Source organism: Mycteria americana, chromosome 28, assembly GCF_035582795.1.
Source record: "Mycteria americana isolate JAX WOST 10 ecotype Jacksonville Zoo and Gardens chromosome 28, USCA_MyAme_1.0, whole genome shotgun sequence".
Classification (NCBI taxonomy): Eukaryota; Metazoa; Chordata; class Aves; order Ciconiiformes; family Ciconiidae; genus Mycteria; species Mycteria americana.
Window position 1 is genome coordinate 642,879 of NC_134392.1, and position 16,990 is coordinate 659,868.

At 54.1% G+C, this 16,990-nt stretch overlaps 3 protein-coding genes across 4 annotated transcripts; 1 reads left to right on the forward strand and 2 right to left on the reverse strand.

Moving 5' to 3' along the window:
* Nucleotides 1–33: 33 nt before the first annotated feature.
* On the reverse strand, nucleotides 34–1,862 carry PGLS (6-phosphogluconolactonase). Of its 2 annotated transcripts, XM_075525913.1 has the most exons (5): nucleotides 1,531–1,861; nucleotides 1,347–1,454; nucleotides 1,167–1,268; nucleotides 614–754; nucleotides 34–463 (listed from the first exon to the last, which is right to left on the reverse strand). In XM_075525913.1, the coding sequence occupies exons 1-5, from the start codon at nucleotides 1,804–1,806 to the stop codon at nucleotides 326–328; spliced, it is 765 nt and encodes a 254-aa protein (XP_075382028.1). In that variant the 5' UTR covers nucleotides 1,807–1,861; the 3' UTR covers nucleotides 34–325. The 2 variants fall into 2 exon arrangements, with proteins under 2 accessions (XP_075382028.1, XP_075382029.1); XM_075525914.1 differs by lacking the exon at nucleotides 1,347–1,454 and having other exon boundaries at nucleotides 1,531–1,862.
* A 562-nt stretch (nucleotides 1,863–2,424) lies between these two features.
* SLC27A1 (solute carrier family 27 member 1) lies at nucleotides 2,425–11,609 on the reverse strand. Its single transcript, XM_075525910.1, has 12 exons — nucleotides 11,442–11,609; nucleotides 8,991–9,385; nucleotides 8,025–8,186; nucleotides 6,927–6,996; nucleotides 6,733–6,824; nucleotides 6,500–6,609; nucleotides 5,461–5,670; nucleotides 5,044–5,170; nucleotides 4,637–4,774; nucleotides 4,074–4,238; nucleotides 3,271–3,417; nucleotides 2,425–2,683 (listed from the first exon to the last, which is right to left on the reverse strand). Exons 1-12 carry the CDS (start codon nucleotides 11,606–11,608, stop codon nucleotides 2,526–2,528), a joined length of 1,941 nt encoding a protein of 646 aa, XP_075382025.1. The 5' UTR covers nucleotide 11,609; the 3' UTR covers nucleotides 2,425–2,525.
* A 103-nt stretch (nucleotides 11,610–11,712) lies between these two features.
* Nucleotides 11,713–16,982, forward strand: NXNL1 (nucleoredoxin like 1). Its single transcript, XM_075525912.1, has 2 exons — nucleotides 11,713–12,928; nucleotides 13,690–16,982. Exons 1-2 carry the CDS (start codon nucleotides 12,237–12,239, stop codon nucleotides 13,985–13,987), a joined length of 990 nt encoding a protein of 329 aa, XP_075382027.1. The 5' UTR covers nucleotides 11,713–12,236; the 3' UTR covers nucleotides 13,988–16,982.
* The last annotated feature ends 8 nt before the right edge of the window (nucleotides 16,983–16,990 follow it).

Consider the following 16,990-nt stretch of genomic DNA (forward strand, 5'->3'; position numbering starts at 1 on the left):
GCCAGGTGGAAAAAGAACCAGGAGCAGAAGAGCTGAAATCCGTCCCTTTAATATCGCGCACCCCTTTCACGTCACAGCGACCGAAACGAACCGCACGACGCCGACGCCGTGCGCGATTCCAACCTGGCACCCCGCCCCCACCGAACCGAAGGAATGACTACGTGGAAAGCCGTGCTCGGCAAAGCACCGTTTGTTCCAGAAAAAAGAAAAAAAGCGCGTTTCGTGCCACAACCGAGCGCTACGATCGAACGTGGCGGTCTTCGCCTGGAATGTCACGCAGCCGGCGCTGCGGTTACCGTCACCCGAGCCCGGCCGGCAGTCGGCTCTACAGGACGGAATGTTTCTCGACGGGGATGGTCAGCTCCTTGGCTGCCGACTCGTCCAGGAACCAGCGCAGCTGCCCGGAGTGAGGCCGGACGCGAGCGGCGGGAAGGGGGTTTTCCTCGTCGCCTTCCAAAATGCGCTGTCGGGAGAGAGGGAACGGCGCCTCAGCCGAGCGGTCGGCGAAAGGGAACCCCAAACCGCGCCTAAACCGCTTCGGCGGTTGACCGACGCCTCTCGATCGTTCGTTCCCCCCGAACGCCTTGGATTTTCATGAAGTTTGGGTCCAAACCTTTAAAACGGCAGCTTTGCCTTCCCCCGTAGCCACGAACACAACCATCCGTGCGGCATTCAGCACGGGCAGCGTTAACGTTATCCGCTCCGCCGGCGGCTTTGGGGAGTCCGTAATAGCAGCGACTATTTTCTCTTTCTCCTATCAGAGAAAAAAAAAAACCAAACAAACATGAAAAGAGGGGAAAAGAAAACCCCCGCAGCAGGGGAGCGACCCAGGCTCCGACCACAAACCAGGTGAGCGACGGCTGCTGAGGGCGACCGAGGGTCCTCAACCCTCCACATCTCCACCCGCGCCAAGATCTCCTGTTTTGCTTCCCCAAATCAGCAGAAACATAAAAGAAGAAAGCAGGGGGGTAACTCAACTTCAGCAGCTTTTTCCTCCCCCCCCCAACAGCTTTTTTTTTTTCCCCCTCCTCTTTTTTTTTTAACTACGACACCCCCGAATCGGGAACCGCCGCCCGGACGTGATTTGCGAGTTAGCGATGAAAATATGGGGGTAGCGGCATCCCCACGGCCACTCGTGGGAGCCAAAGGCCGGCGGCTGAGCTCACCTGGAGCAGGGGGTGGCCGGGGAAGAGGGAGCAGGTATGGCCGTCCGGCCCGACCCCCAGCACCAGCAAGTCGAAGACGGGCACCTCCTCGCCCGGGAACGCCTGCGGAGAGGAGGGGAGATGGAGCCGGGGCGGGGAACGCGCCCTCCCGCGGACCCCCGGCTCCCCCGGGGCCGGTACCTGGCGGAGCTGCGCGGCGTAGTCAGCGGCGGCGGCGGCGGGGGACAGCCCGGGGCTGAGGGCCAGCACCCGCGGCCCGGGGCCGGGCAGCCGCGGCAGCAGCTGGGCCTGCGGAGAGCGGCGGCAGGCGGTCAGGGCCGGCCCGGGGCCGGCGGCAGGGCCCCGCCGCCCCGGCCCCGCTCACCTTGTAGGCCCCGCCGGTGCTGTCCGGGTGCTCGGGCGGCACCAGCCGCTCGTCGCAGAAGGCCACCAGCCAGCGGGCCGGCGCGGCGGGGCCTGCGGCGGCGGCGGCGGGGGGCAGGTCCCGGGCGAGGATCCCCACCAGGCTCCCTCCCGAGAGGCCCAGCGAGAAGCGCCCGCCGGCCCCCGCCGCTCGCTCGGCCACCAGCTGCGCCAGGGCCGGGCCCAGCTCCTGCGGCGAGGGGAACACCGAGACGCGGCGGGCAGCGGCGCCGGCCATGGCGGCGGCTGCGGCGGGCACGGCCGGGAGCGGCGCGCCGGAAGTGACGCGTCCTGCGCGCCGCGCCGTCGCCTAGCAACCCGCGGCCTAGGCCTCTCCCCTCCCCGCCCCAAGCCCCGGCCCCGCGTCCCGGCGCAGGCGGATAAAGGGAGGCTTTACCCCGGTACTCGCTTTTCCACGATCCGAGCACAAAGCCCCAGCCCCTCCTCTCTCAGCCGGGCTCCGTAAGGCCCCGGGCAGCGGCCTCCAGGCGGAGGGGCCCAGGCTGTCACCACCACAAAGCCAAAGGCCGCTCCCCTCCACCGCAGCACCCATCAAAGTCGCCTTTTTTTTTTTTTTTTTTTTTTTTTTTTAATGTCCTCACAGCCCCAGCCCCTAAGTTAAAACGTGACCTACATTAGCGAGGTTAAAAATCGTCTAAGTGGGTGAGTAAAGTTCAGACGGAGCAGAGAGAAGCCCCCAGGGGGGGCACAGGTATCTCCGTCAATAAATATGGCCATCGCCCTCCTCCCTACGCGGGTAGTGGTTACAAAAATACTCTCTAGAGGCGTAAGGGCGGGTTAACGGGACGTCAGCGCTCACGGAGGGAGCGGGTGACGGGTTAATGTGCTTCAGGGAGCTTCACTGCGTAAGGACCTCGCAGGAATCCATGGCTTCCCGCAAGCGTCAGCCCTCCGATTAGTCAGCGTTTTTCCTCGAAAAGGCTGAATCCGACCAGATCATAAAGCGGCTTTTCCCGAACAAATCCTTTCATAAAGGCATTCATCCAGAGGAACGTATTTTCCCAACTTTAGATCCAGAAAATACAAGCGATCGGAGGTTTGGTGGGGGTCGAATCCTTCCCTCTGTAAGCGGGTTTTCTGAATCTTAAATGTACCTTCAAAAAAAAGAGGAAACAAAAATTAAAAATACTTTGCATCAAAAAGCCTGCTTAAGCATCAGAGCGAGGAGGAAACGTCAGGGGTGGCGTTCCACCTCTACTTCACGGTTTTGCCTAAGAATTTTAGCAACCCGAAGCTCGTTAACCCTCCCGCTCGTTACCAGAGTTCTTACATAAACCTTGCGCAATTTTTACTTCTCCTCATGCACGGGCTGGTAAAATTCGGTAAAATTCCTGGGAAATTGAAAACAGAAAATGCAGCAGCCAAAGAGCAGCTGACTTGGCCGTCAGTCGGAATATTCCACAGCGCTGGAATAAAGCCCCGGGAACGGCAAGGGACAGCGTACGAGTTAGAGGGTTCGTGTTCCTATCTATATATCTATATATCTTTTCTTTAACGGCCTGGAACGTGCCGATTTCTTGTTTAAGACTTAACTACAATCATGGTTTTTAGTAGCGGTACTCCTGCGTCTCTGCACCCAAGCCGGGATGTTATTTTGCCCTGAAGCAGGCGGAAACGCTTCCTTTTGGGAATCTCCTTTTGGGATCTGAACTTCCCCGGAGAGCAGCCGGATCACCGGTACCTGTGGTGTCAACCTGGGGTAGGAGCCGGAGAAAGACGGGCCGGGCGTAGGGAGGCAACACCTTCTGCAGCTGCTGGTAGAGGACGTTGGGGTTGACTTTAGCTTTGGGATCTGCGATCGCCGCCATCCCGGCTTTGCCCTCCACCCCTGAAACAGAAGAGCGCAGCCGGGGTGGAGGCGGCAGAAGTACGAAACGTTTAGCAGATGTATTCCCCCCGCGCCTCTTCAAGGCGAATGCAAAGGTGCTGAAGAAAACCCAATTTAATAGCAGAGGCTCCGAGTCCGTTGCCAGCGCGTCCCCTCACCCCTCAGCCGAGCCCGCCCCTGAAAGCTAATCCAGTTCTTGTTTCCATCGGGTTTCTCTCACGTACGCCGTGAGAAAAATTCGGGGCAAAGTGCCACGACGGGCACCTTTCTGGCCGACGTGCCCACACCACGCACACGACCACTCGGTTCTCACCCTCGTGCCCTCCTCAACTCCCCGTTCCTGGATTACTTGAGGATCTAAGGGCTGGCACACCCACGGAATGGTCTTTGCACGCCAAGAGCTTCTGCAAAGCTCACGTCGTAAAAATCCGCCTTTTTAAGGCACAAATAAAGATTCCGCTACTGGATCTCGTCATTTTTACTGCTCAGAATAAACGTGTCAAACTCCACTGTTTGACTGTACTCTGTCTTTTCATTTTGGGTGCCTGGTTACAATAGAGGTGACCGATTTCCACCCGTTCTGACGTAGATCTGGTACGTTTGCCCAATATTTGCCTTTCTCCCTAAATCCCGAGAGTTCCAACTCGACGTTTTACCTGGTACTTCCACTCCGTACACGGCAACATCCGTCTGGTTGAGGATGTGACTCAACATTCCTTCCACCTCCGTGGTAGAGACGTTCTCTCCTCGCCATCGGAAGGTGTCCCCGCTGCGATCTTTGAAGTACATGTAACCGAATTCGTCCATCACCAACACGTCTCCTAGGAGGGGGAGAAGAGACACCAAAAACCACCTCGGGACTCAAGTTCGTTAGCGCTTAGGACTGCCTCACCGCCCTCTGCTCAGTGTCGCGCTGTTTTCTTCCCAGGGAAGCACAGAACTACCTCGGTGACTTCCCACCACCGTGCGCTGCCTCTCCTCCTTACGGGAGACAGGCAGCGGTAGGAAAAGGACAGGGGGGGGAATCTCTCCCTCTTTGAAACATTAATTTTTTAGCAACTCAACAGCTGGCAACTTCAAAACACTAACACATCTGTTCATAGAATCATTTAGGTTGGAAAAGACCTTTATGATCCTCGATTCCTCTCGAAAATCCCCGATTTCGGTCTCTCGAGACCGCCTTTGCACAAGGAACATCTGCAATCCGTACCGACAGTACCTGAAAGGTACGCCTGGTCCCCTTTCCGAAGCACGTTGTAAGCGATCTTCTTGTTGGTGGCGCTCTCGCTGACGTAGCCGTCGAACCGACGCAGGGGATCCCGTTGATTTATCTGACCCACGAGCAATCCCGGCTCTCCTGCAGGCAACGGGATCAACACAAGATGACACCGACATTTCACGACAAGCTAAACTCTGCGCAGACCAAAAGATGCTCAGTTGCTGAACCGATCCATCTTTGGAGGAAAGAACTGGAAGTGAAAATCCGTATACGACGCTGGAACCCCTTACACCAGCCAGAGCTTATTATATGGTTGGGGTTTTTTTGGTTTTTTTGGTTGGTTTTTTTTTTTTTTTTTTTTTTTAAGAACAAAAAGCTGCGATTGATTTGTTCGGGTTAACGCTCACCTGGGCGACAGGGGATACACAGCCCACCGGAATCCCGGATCAGCTCCATCGTGTCCTCGTTTACCTTCACCAAACGAATGGGATAAACATTGGGCAAAATCCGGCTATTGAAACCACAGGCACCGACCTTCCAAAAGACAGAGAAAAAAAAAAAAAAACAAAAGGCTGAAGAGAACGGCTTGGGTTTTGCATTACCGCCTTCTGGGAATTCTCCGATCTTTCCTCCCTTTCCATTTAACAGGCAAATTCACCCAAAATGTAAGACTCTCCCAGGTTTTCGTGCATGCCAGCCCTAATTACCGATTTAGCTCCCCGCCATCCCCTGCGAGAGGACTAGGAGGAGTCAGAGACCCCAGCGCAGCTTTTTCTCCTTCCTGCGCGCTCCCCCGGCCGTCGCCATACCCTCTTCCTCCTCACCTTTCCATCCAAGTTGGCAATGCTGCAGTTGCACTCCGTGGCTCCGTAGAACTCTCCGATCTGCTTAATTTGGAAGCGCTTTGTGAAGTCCTCCCATATGGTGGGTCTCAAACCATTGCCCACCGCCAGCCGCACGCAGTGTTGGGTTTCTGACTCTCGGACCGGCTGATTCAGAAGATACCTGCAGATTTCCCCGATATACTGAATAATCTGAAGCAGTAAACACAAAAACATAGCTCAGGCTTCAGGCGACCCTTACAACGCCCTGGAAAAAGCCAACCACGAGGCCACCGGTGTCAGCGTACCTCGTGGAACTAGACACATCAGGCATTTTAATAAACTCTGAGGTTTTGCAAGTTCAAGTTGGGATTTCTTGCCACCAAAAAAAAAAAAAAGCAAAGGTAAAACAGTTACTGCCCTCCGGAACCCACACCTTAGCACCAGAAAAGAGCACAGGAGGGATTCCCTCAGCGTGAATAAAGATACTCGTGTAAAGAAAAACCCTTGGGCTTTAATAGGTGACTAAAAGACCGCTGGAAAGATTAGGGGAATGAGTAGTCAATCATAAACTAACAGCTTGACCCAGCAAAGCGCAGTCGGAGTGGAGATCCAATTACCAGCTATAAATACTGCCGGTGGGGGAAGGGCGAGAGAAACACCAGGGAGGAGAACGGGCTGCCTAAATTAGACTGTACTGTTGACCTAAACACAAATAGATGTTTATTGGCTATGAACTGCCAAGAGGATTCCTCCGCAGAGATTCCTAACGCAGATCAAGCTGGCAGAGCTTTCCTGCAACAGTAAGGGATGCAAACTTGTGTTTTAAAAGCTGGTCTTGACAACGAGGAAGCAGAAGATGGATGAAAGACTTTTTCTAAAGTCCCGCATGCCTGAAGTGGCACTGGCAATTTGAAGACGCCACAGCGCAGGCACCTCGATATCTGCCAAGGGACGGGGAATCATGCGGAGATCAATAATTAAGCAGTGAACCTGGCACTCTTGAGCTGAGCATCAAAGATAGCGACCGCAGAGCCCTCACCGTGCATCTGTATTTCGTGCAGTCGTCCCAGAAGCGACTGGCCGAGAACTTCTTCCTGATCACCACGGTGAGGCCGTGGATTAGACACTGGCCAACTCCCATGATGTTACCTGGAAAACAAGGATCACGGGATAGCTCCGACCATCCTGGGCCCGTTCACTCACAAGGACACACGAAGGAGCAGGCAGAGGGGAGACCAACGCCTTACCTCCGCCTCCGAGGAGGACGCTTACCTGCAGAATGATAGAGCGGGAGGCAGTTGTAGAGGACGTCCTCCGGGTGCATTTTGTAGGCGTAGTAACCAAAGGCAGCGATACGGTAATACCTGCAAGAAGACAGCACGTGCTAAGCAAGCGAGGCGGGTAAAGCTTGGGGTTTCGGGATGCGAAACGCGCCTCGAGAGGGAAGTACCTCCTCAGGTCCTCACCTGCTGTGCACCACGATGGCAGCTTTGGGCATTCCTGTTGTTCCTGAAGTGTAGATATAGAAGAGCCGGTCTAGAAAGCATGGAAACATGCATCAGTCAGCCAGACTGTTCTCAACTGCCTGAGAGAAGCCCCGCAGGGTTGGTTTTGAGTTTTAGGCTTTGTTCCCAGCGGCTGAGGAACAGCTTTGAAATGGTGACAGCGAGCTGTGAAGGCCAACACGCATGCGGAGTTGCAGCCTGATGGAGAATCTGTGTGTTGTCCATAACGGTAAATACAGGAACGTGTAACGAAGGGTTTGCAGAGCTCTGAGGACACGACCAGTATACCTTTATGCAAATTGTCCCGGGACTAGATTAGCCCTCCAGGTCAGACATTAATTCCAAATCAATTGAGAAGAAAGGTCTCAACTTTTGTCTGACGGTAGGGCAGGTATCTAACCCTACAATTGAAAAAAATAATCTAAAGGAAAAGCCTCTTCGCAGCATCGTTCCTTCTACCGTAAACAAACGGAGTCTCACACCTCGGGGATCTCCGATACGCTTAATTGTCTTAAAGTACAAAATACAGACTGAGGCCAGTTAGCATCTTCCTTTCCCCCTCCTGAATCACACGCCCACCAATACTCATCCTCGCCACAGGCATGTTACAAGGAAAGATTTTAATTAGACACGAGCCAGCTGCGGGGGAAGGCAGAATGGACTGTTAAACGCTACAGACAAATCAGACGGACTCGTAGAGCTACTGAAGCACGGGGTAAGTCCTGACACGCCGGCTGCTTCACCCCACACCCATTCCAGCGGCTATTCTCTTGTAACAGAAGAGGTGTCTTTGGGAAGGCACCAATCTCCCTCCGTCAGGTACTAAATACTTTAGTTACGTAAAGCTCGGGAGTCTCAGACAACAAGAAACTTAACCCAGAGTACCCTGGAACCAGGATCCTACCCCCCTCCCCCCCTTTTTTCCTCCTTTCTTCTATTTGTGAGCCCAAACTGCGTTGATTTAATCCCTCCATCTTGCTCAGTTTTCTCGTTTTGCTGTCGCCTAGTCCAGCTCTCACACACGTCACGTTGAGAAATAAAAATCGTTGATAAAATTACCATCTAAACCTTTGACTGGAATCTGAGTCGGGGGCGATTTCGATGCGGTACTCAGAAGAGGATCAAGATGTCTGGTCTCCACAGGAACGACATCCGGGTTATAGTCGCCGGAGCAGAACTTTGCCATGTTCTTCCCCAACATCCCATTCACTTCAGATATTGCTGCAAGACAAAACAAGTCGCTTTTGCAACAAACATAACGCTCTAGGCAGTGGCAAAAATAATCTGTATAACATCCTACTGGGCCCCAAAACCATGGAAGGACCCGAAGAACCAGGGACTTCTCTAAAATACTTACGTCACAACCGTCCAGTTAACATCCGCATCAGCACGGTCAGACTGACCTGGGTCCAGTAAAGACCCTAACAAATAAACTACGCAAAATTGCCTCTCCCCATGACCCACCATGTCATGATCTTCAAATGACCCAGAATGATTCAAGGAGACGATTCAGAATAATAAACCACCAAATCTAACAATAACCATCGGAACAGGGGTCATTAGAGAAACAGGGATGTATTTAAAACAAGTGTCCGCTGACAAATCTATCCTTGCGGCAGAAAAATACGCCTTGCGGCAGAAAAATACGCCTTGCGGCAGAAAAATACGCCTTGCGGCACATATCGCCGCTTCTTGATGAAGCACAAGACTCCTGATGCAGCTCTTCCAGATCCAAGGATCAGCAACCACATCAGCGAGCTCAGTTCGGGCACCATGAAACCAGCAAGATGCTGGCAGATGAAACCCAGCTACTGACTGCTCTACTCAAAACACGGCTCCTCGTTTAGCCTCAGACAGTAACTGAACGCTTCTGCCTTTTGTAATTGGGAGATTTACCATCTTTCCTAGCTTTTAAAAACAAAAAGGCAGCTGGCCGTGTTAGTTTACTCGATCTCTGCCTTATTCAGGACCAAGCGAACAGTTCACGAGTTGCCTGTGAGGCGTACGAACACCCAAGCGACTCACCTGAAGACAGCTCCCCTCCGAAGATCACGGCTTTCGCCCCCGAAGTCATCACGCAGTAAACCAGAGAATCCAAACGCAAATTGAAGTTGATTAGAGCTGCTTCGATGCCGATTTTTGCCATCCCTAGCCAGAGGCCAACAAATTCAGGGCGGCTCTCCATGAAGATGGCAATGACGTCCCCCAGCCGGAAGCCTTGCTGGTAGAAGTAGTTAGCCACGGCGTTGGAATACTCATCCAGCCTCCTGAAGGTCCACTGCTCACCGGTGGCCTCATAAATCAGGGCCACTTTGTCAGGGTGCCTGCGGACAACGTCCTGGAACATCTTGGGGATGGTGCTTTTGGCTTTTTGATGCTTTCGCAACTTGTACTTGACTCGTAACAGCACCGAGAGGCCGCTGCAGCAAAGAAAGAGTGTAACAACTTAATTTTCAGCACAATTTCTGAACTAGAAGGGACGTGGGCAGGACGCGCGTACTCCACGTGAGGGTCCCACTGGCATCCCCCTGTCCTTGGACGGCTGAAGCGTCCCCCTGAAACCGGAACTTGGAATCACTGCTGCTCTACAGAAAATGACGGCTATTTTAACATTATGGTAAATAAACAGTATCCAGCAGCTGTTCTGGTACTTTCTACACTATAAAACACAGGGAATCCATCTTCGCATTGACAGCAATTCAAACAAGCCCCCAGAAAATATTCCAGAGGGTAAATTACATTTTTTAACAATGGCTTCTGCCATCCTAAAAAGGAGGACTTTGCAACCATTGCTTTTACCTAGAAAGGAAGCAAATGCACTTCACGTGGGAAGCGTCTTTCTTGCCAGGACATTCTGCGGCATCTTTGTGCTATTTCATACAATCGTACCCCTCGGGATCCCAAAGCATTTCAACGACAACCTGACCCTTTGATAACGACGCGTGGCCTCAGCTCCAAGAGAACAAAGCCAAAGGCTTCCCCTTTCACCCACAAGAGAAGGACTGCCGGCGTGTTGCTCACAGGCGTGTTTTCCTGTGAGTCAGTCTCTGTCACAGTCCTGGGACGATAGGAAGCAAGGCTATCAAAATACTACCAGGCAGAAGCCACAGATTTGAATAATAACGAATAAATAATAATACTAATTCTTGGATGGCAACCTCCTTTAAAGACGGTGGCGCCTTATCGAAAGAAGAATTGCTGCCTCTGTGGATATTTGATACCAGGAAAAGCAACTACTCAATAAAAGAACCAACCAGACTGCTCTAACGGGGCCTTTCTTTTGTTTTCTGTAATTTACATAATTATTTTAAGTCTCCAAGGCAGCAGCTGCAAGTTAAACCTCGGCACAGTTCAAGCTTGATGGCAGCAAAAGTTGTTGTCTGAACTTCAACTGTCTCACGTTGTCCTGGAGGAGACTATCTTTAGGGGCACGTCGGCTCTCTTGCTTTGGCTATCAGTTATAACTTCGATACGAAAATAAATTTATTAAAGCACGCTACCATAACACCGCCACCGAAACGAGGACAGCAGGTCTGGGTGCACGTAATGGATCCTGTTTCCTTCCCGGAGGTAAGAAGACGGAGGTGGTATTTTTCCACCATTAAAATAGGAAATTGTTGTGCAACGAGGGTTTGGAAGAATCCCCAGAAACTCGAGAGGTCATTTAATATTAGCACTTAAAAACCCCCGCAACTCTCATGACTGAATGTCAAGAGCAGGAGCCTCGCAAAAGGGGGAAGGGTGCGCTTCAGAATCAAGCTGTTGGCAATGCTCAGGCCGAGCTGGGCTTTCACAGTGACCTTACACCGCGCTGTGCCAAATACAGAACAGAGGAGCCTTTTCACTGCTGAGCTGCGCTTTCCAGATACTTAAAGGGCTTTATTCTGCCCAGTTTATTTTCTGTCGTTATTCCCAGCTTGCCGGGCAATCGGGAGGAAACAGCTCTTCAAAGCACAGTGACAGCCCCAGCGAAGCTGGCAATAGCAGGAGCCCTAAATCCTTTGGAATAAAGACACATCCTCACCCAGGCCTAAAAACCGCGGAACTAAATGCGACGGCGGCGATGGGCTCCCAGGAGATGGGGAAGCTGCTGGAGACTTACCGCTCTTTACGCCGCAAGCCCCTAGTTCGGACTACGCGTTTCGAGAGGGATCTACCCTCTCTTTAAGCTCGGGGGGGGGGGGGGGGGGGGTAACGGCAGGCATCGCCCCGTGACTCCCTCCACGGGTGAACCGTGGCGTGCATCCCGCCAGCATCCCGCATCCCTTCCCTCGCTCCCTTTGAGGCCGAGCCTTTCCAACGGCCGCCTGCCCGCGGGCAGGGGCAGCGAGCGCTGCCTGCAGTTAAAACCCGACGTGGCTCCGGGTTGAAAGGCAGCGAACCCAGCACCTCGCCGCCGGCCCTCACCCCTTCACGCGTGGGGGCCGTGAGCCGCCTGCGAGGGGCGGCTGGAGGGGCCCCGGGGGCAGCACTTACAAGAGGTCCCGCGGAGCCGTCCTGAGGACCAGCCGCAGCAGCCGCCATCCCCCGCTGCCCAGGCAGACGCCCAGGGAGGCGGCCAGGCTCCAGGACCAGGGAGCGCCCAGGAACCGCAGCAGCCCCAGGGAGCCCAGGGAGGCGGCGCACACCCCCGCCGGGTGCATGCTGCGGAGGGAAGGGGCAGGCATCAGGGCTCCGGGGGCCGGGCCGGGCCTCCCCCGCGGCCGGGCCTCCCCCGCCCCGGCCCCGGGCCCGGGCCCGGGCCCCGTTACCTGAACGGCGCCGGCGGCTCCTGCGCCCGCTCCCGCCTCAGCCGCCGCCGCCGCCTCAGGTTCAGCCCCGCCCCGGACGCGACCGCCCCCTGAGGGGGCGGGACAGCGGGAAAGACGACATCCTATTGGCCGAAGGCGCGGCTGCCGGCCTCGGATTGGGCGAGGCGGAGCGGCCTGGGGAACGCCCGCGAGGCGTCACCGCGTCGCCGCGGAGGGGCGGGGCGTGGCTCCCTCCCGCCGGGGCCGGGGCCGGGGTCGGTCGCTCCCGCCGCGGGACTGATGGAACCGGGGCGGGGACGTGTGTTCTCTGCCCGCCCCGGGGTTAACGGGCGGTTTGGGAAGCTGCCGTTCGTGTCCGCACCGGCACCGCGTGGGACACGCACACGTCCAAGGGTTCCACGGCCCGGGACGCGCACGCCCGGGATCCGCACACTCGGGACCGGCACTGCCTACGTTTCCACGGCCCGGGACCGGCACCAGCCGGGACACGCACGCCCGGGACCCACACAACCGGGTTCCCATGGCCCCCGCACACCCGGGACCGGCACCACCCGGGACCGACGCACCCGGGTTCCCACGGCCGGGACCGGCAGAGCCCACGTTCCCACGGTCCAGAACACGCCCACTCGGGGACCCCCCCCGGCCCCGCACACCCGGGACCGGCACCGCCCCCCAGGCGCTGACCTCCCCGTTTAAGCGGATTACCGGAGGCTCCGGGCAATCCGCGATCGTTAATAGCCGGCGGTGGGGGTGGCCGCTGCGGGGCCAGGGAGCAAGGGGGGGGGGGGGGGGGAATCCGGGGGGCTCCGCACCCCTTCCCACCGCCGAGCACTCACCGGGAGCCGTGGGGCCAAGTCCATCCCGCCGGATCGATCGGCCTCGTCCGCCCATGGCCGCCCTCTTCACCGGGAAGGTCCTGATGGCCAACCGGGAGCAGGACGAGGTGGAGACGGAGCGGGAGCTGGGCCGGGCGCTGGAGAACAAGGTGCTGCTGCTCTACTTCGGCTCCGGGCAGTGCCCGCGGTGCCGGCAGTTCTCCCCGCTCCTCAAGGATTTCTTCTTACGGCTGACCGACGAGTTTTACGTGGAACGAGCTTCGCAGTTGGTCCTGGTGTACGTGTCCCGGGACGAGACGGAGGAGCAGCAGAGCGCTTTCCTGAGGACCATGCCGAAACGCTGGCTGGCCGTACCTTTCGGGGACGCCTTCAAAAGGTACGTCCCGGGTGAAGTAGCGAGGCAGACGGCCCCTCCGACCAGCCCCGGCTGGATTTTCAGATCTTTAAGAGTCTTTTTCCAGACGTTTTCCCTCATATTCAGGCCCCACCGGAGCGGTCAGTGTGGTGTGTTAATGGCAAAAACGTTAAAGCTGTTTGGCTGCACGTATTTATAAAGCAAAAATAGTTCCTCTTCCTTCCACCTCGCTTTTTTGCGGATATATTTGTATTTTGATTTTATAACGCACTATTTATAACTCTAAAAGACACATCAGCCGACCCTCCAGGCAGAACACGTAGCGTGAAAGGTGGGTGCAGCCCGGCGGAGTGGAAGCGCTCACGGACTTACTGTAACCTCATTAGCGACAGAACGAGCTGCAATTAATACCGAGAATTATTCCCACCTCCTTTTGAGGGCAAACTGGAGCACGTTAAGATTTCAAGCGTCCTGCTGCTGTTCAACCGCTGCTCGTTTAAAACACGTCCCAGCAGCCGTCCCGCATCTCCCGTACCCCGGGGGGCTGACGCCCAAATCCCCTTCCCCTTTTTCCGGCCCCCCAGAGATCCCCGTCAGGCTCTAATTACCAGCGTTGGACAAACGAGCGGGTTATGTTCTGCAAATAGGCTCTGCGTAACTCCGCATCAGGAGAGCCGCGGGAATCCTACCGGATGGTGAGGATGAGGAGCGGTGAGGACGATGAGCGGTGAGGACCGCTACACCCTTCCCGATTTGAGGTTTTTTCCCCCTTTGCCTTGCAGGGAGCTGGAGCTGCGGTTTGCCGTGTCCGAGGTGCCCGCGGTGGTGGTGCTGAAGCCGAACGGGGAAGTAATCGTTGGAAACGCCGTGGAAGAGATCCGGCGGATGGGTCCCGCTTGCTTCCGAAACTGGCAGGAGGCCGCCGAGCTGGTAGACAGAAATTTTCTCTTGGCAGAGGATTTTGATGATTGGACCAGGAGAAGCATCACCGACCCCATCTGCCGCCTCAAGTACAAGCTGGACAAGAAGACGGAGGCGAAGAACAAGGAAAGGAAAGAGGAAGGTGAAGAGTCGTCTTAGGGGCTCGGGAGGTTGCGGCTGCGTGGGGTGACTTGGCCGGGGACGTCCCTCAGGTCGCTGTCCCTACCTGACGTCTCCAGAACAGCAACAGCTGTCTCTATTGTAGAAGTCCACTAAAATCACGTTAGTTTTCCCCAAAGGTGAATTGTTTTAAGGCAAACGTGCTTATTCCCATGCACAGCTTTTCATATCTGGAAAAATCGGTTAGCGTAACAAGGATATCCCGAGCCTGCCTGAATTACATTTCCTTTTTATCACCCTAGGACCTAGCGTAGAAAAAAAATCTCACAGTGACGATCTTTGTCATTTATTTACCAACAAGGTGAGAAGAAAAGTAACTGCTAGAGACCGGCATTCAGTGAATGACTCACGCTAAACGGTTTAAAAAATGGGAATTGCATTAAAAAACCCCCGCAGCGTGCCCAAGCGCTGCTATGGAGGTATGGAGAAGCTGTGGCAAACGACCACAGGAACAGAATCCCTACGATAAGCCGATACAGGGTTTTTTTAGGAGACAGACACCCACGCGCTAAGTGAGCAAGTCCTGAGAAATCTCCCATGTCGCTGCTCACGTTACGCTGCTGAAAATTTACGTTTCGGATAACGGCAGGCAGCAGACGTGCACTGCCCTGGCAGTTTACCCATCCTTAGTAAACATCGCTCTGCTTCGTCCTTTCATCCTTCGTGTACGAAGCCGACTCTGAACGGCTGAGAGGGACCACGCTCTGTAGCCAAAAATCTCGTTTACAGAGCCTGCAGGGAATCCTGCTGCACACAGCCCCCGCTTTCCGTAATCAAGAGGTCTGAAAAGCAGGAGAAGGGGGAAAGGGACCATTCATTTGCTCGCTTCTGGTCCCCTCTTCTCCGCTGTATCACTGGGGGATGAGCGGAGGATTTCCAAAAGCTTTGCTGGATCCATGAAGGACCTGGGAAGGAAAGTGCGTGTCGAAGACAGACAGAGAAGCCATGCAAGGCCGGCTTGTTCAACTTGTTTTCTCACTTAATCCTCCCTCTCTTCACCCAGCAAGTTTGACAGGTAGATGAGGGAAGGAGGAGCAGCGCTATAAAATAAAGGGTTGGGAGGGACTCTGTGTTAGGCAGAAGAAGGGCGCTTCCTTCAGGATGCTCTGTGGGGCACGGACACTGTGTGAAAAGGCACGGATAAAACCCAAAAGTGCTTTCAGGTGACATACCTGCTGGAGGAGTGAAGCTGTGCTGCCTGACGGTCACTAACGGAACAATATTCCATCTGCCTCGGGCAACGTCCAGCAGTTGGTACACCTGTATTTAAAAAAGAAGCGATAAATCACAAATGAGGAAGGGGGAGCAATGGGAGGGAGGCAGAGGGCAACTTTTTCACCTGTCATTAACGCAGTCAGGTGCTTCTTCTCGTCCCCATGGCACTTTGATGTCAATAAAAGGACACTCTCCACCTCAATTTATGAAAATTCAATAATATTACATGTTGACTTTTACCAGCCCTACCCATTTTTTTTTTTAACCACCATATTTTCCGCTGTTCAAAACTGAAAGTTGCCCTTTTCTCGGTTGTTGTGTGAAAGAACAACAGGGCAAGGAAGGGACGCTGAGCAAGCATAAAGTGAATCTGCCAGCACGGGACAGTGCTGCTGTGCTAACATCATCACCACCGTAAAGAGAAACAAGTGCTTTAGTTCCTCTTCTTGATTTTCTGGATTATTTCTCCCCAGTAAAAGCAGCCATAATGCTTATGAGCGTACGCGAGACAAAGGCGTGAGATGGAGTTGCTCTTTTCTTATAACTAATAAATACGTGGGAAGCCAAGAAAGCAAAATCTACACGCTGCGTGTGGGCAGGAGGCCCTCTGCAGATCGGAGAACGCGGGGAGGCAGCGCCGGCAGATGCTCTCGACCTAGTGAGTGAACGCAGTATCGCGCTTCACGCTGGCCCCGAGAAGAAAAATCCTACAAACAAACAGCCACAAATATTATTTCTCCATCTCAAGTTCCATCAGAGATGAAAATCCTCCCGCTGGATGCATTGCACAGTGCTGTTAAGACATTTAGCTCTGCTTTCATGCGTGGGGCTTATTATTGATATTTATAGAACAAAGCGCGTTTGAATGCTTAGGGCAGTATCTAAGCACCATTTAGTGCAAATAATAAATTTCTGATATCTTTACTTTTTCAAACATGCTGCCTTACAGTCGGTCTGCATAATTCTCGCTTTGCCTTTTCCCCGTCTCACGCAATCTCCTTACAAAGACCCTCGCTGTTCTATAAAACTAAAATATACTGATGCACGTGGAAGCACGAAGATGCTTCACAAGTTTCAGACAGCACAGAGTTAACGAAAGCCACGTAGGAGGATGGGTCTGATCCCGTAGGTAGCCTGGGAAGTGAGTAATTTCACAACTCCCAAGAGGAATGTGGAAAATCCACACAGCCTGACACCTGTCTGAGGTTGCAGACTCATCCCACGCAGACTGCACGTAGCGTCGCTTCCCGCCGCGGAGGTATGGGGCAGCCCAGCAGAGATTCGGGAGCTCAACCGCACGGGACACCGGCAACGGCTCGGTTTTCTGGTTTCACCAGCAAATAACAAGATGCTGCGGTACTTCGGATGAACGGAGAGATTTCTCACGAGAGGTGATGGCCTTTTCCTCGTCCGTGTTTTAGCTGAGGAAGGACAATGAAAGAGATGGAAGCCATTCTCTACGGCTCGCCTAAACCAACGTTTTTACTTGCAGATAATGTTATGGTAAATAAGAGAGACCGATACGGAAATGCAGTGCTATTGCATATGGATATTCAGGGCTTGTTTTTGATATCCAAGCCTTGCTAAGAAAAAGTTTCCTAAACTCGGGTTTCCATTTGCTGGAAAGGGTGTGAAGAAACTTGGTAATTAAAACTTGCTTCAGTCATTTCTCAGAAAACACTGGTTGCAGCTCTACTGAATTAGAAAATGAATAAATGCTGAGAGCATGAGAATTCATCCCATACCTTCCATTTTTTTCCGAGTGTT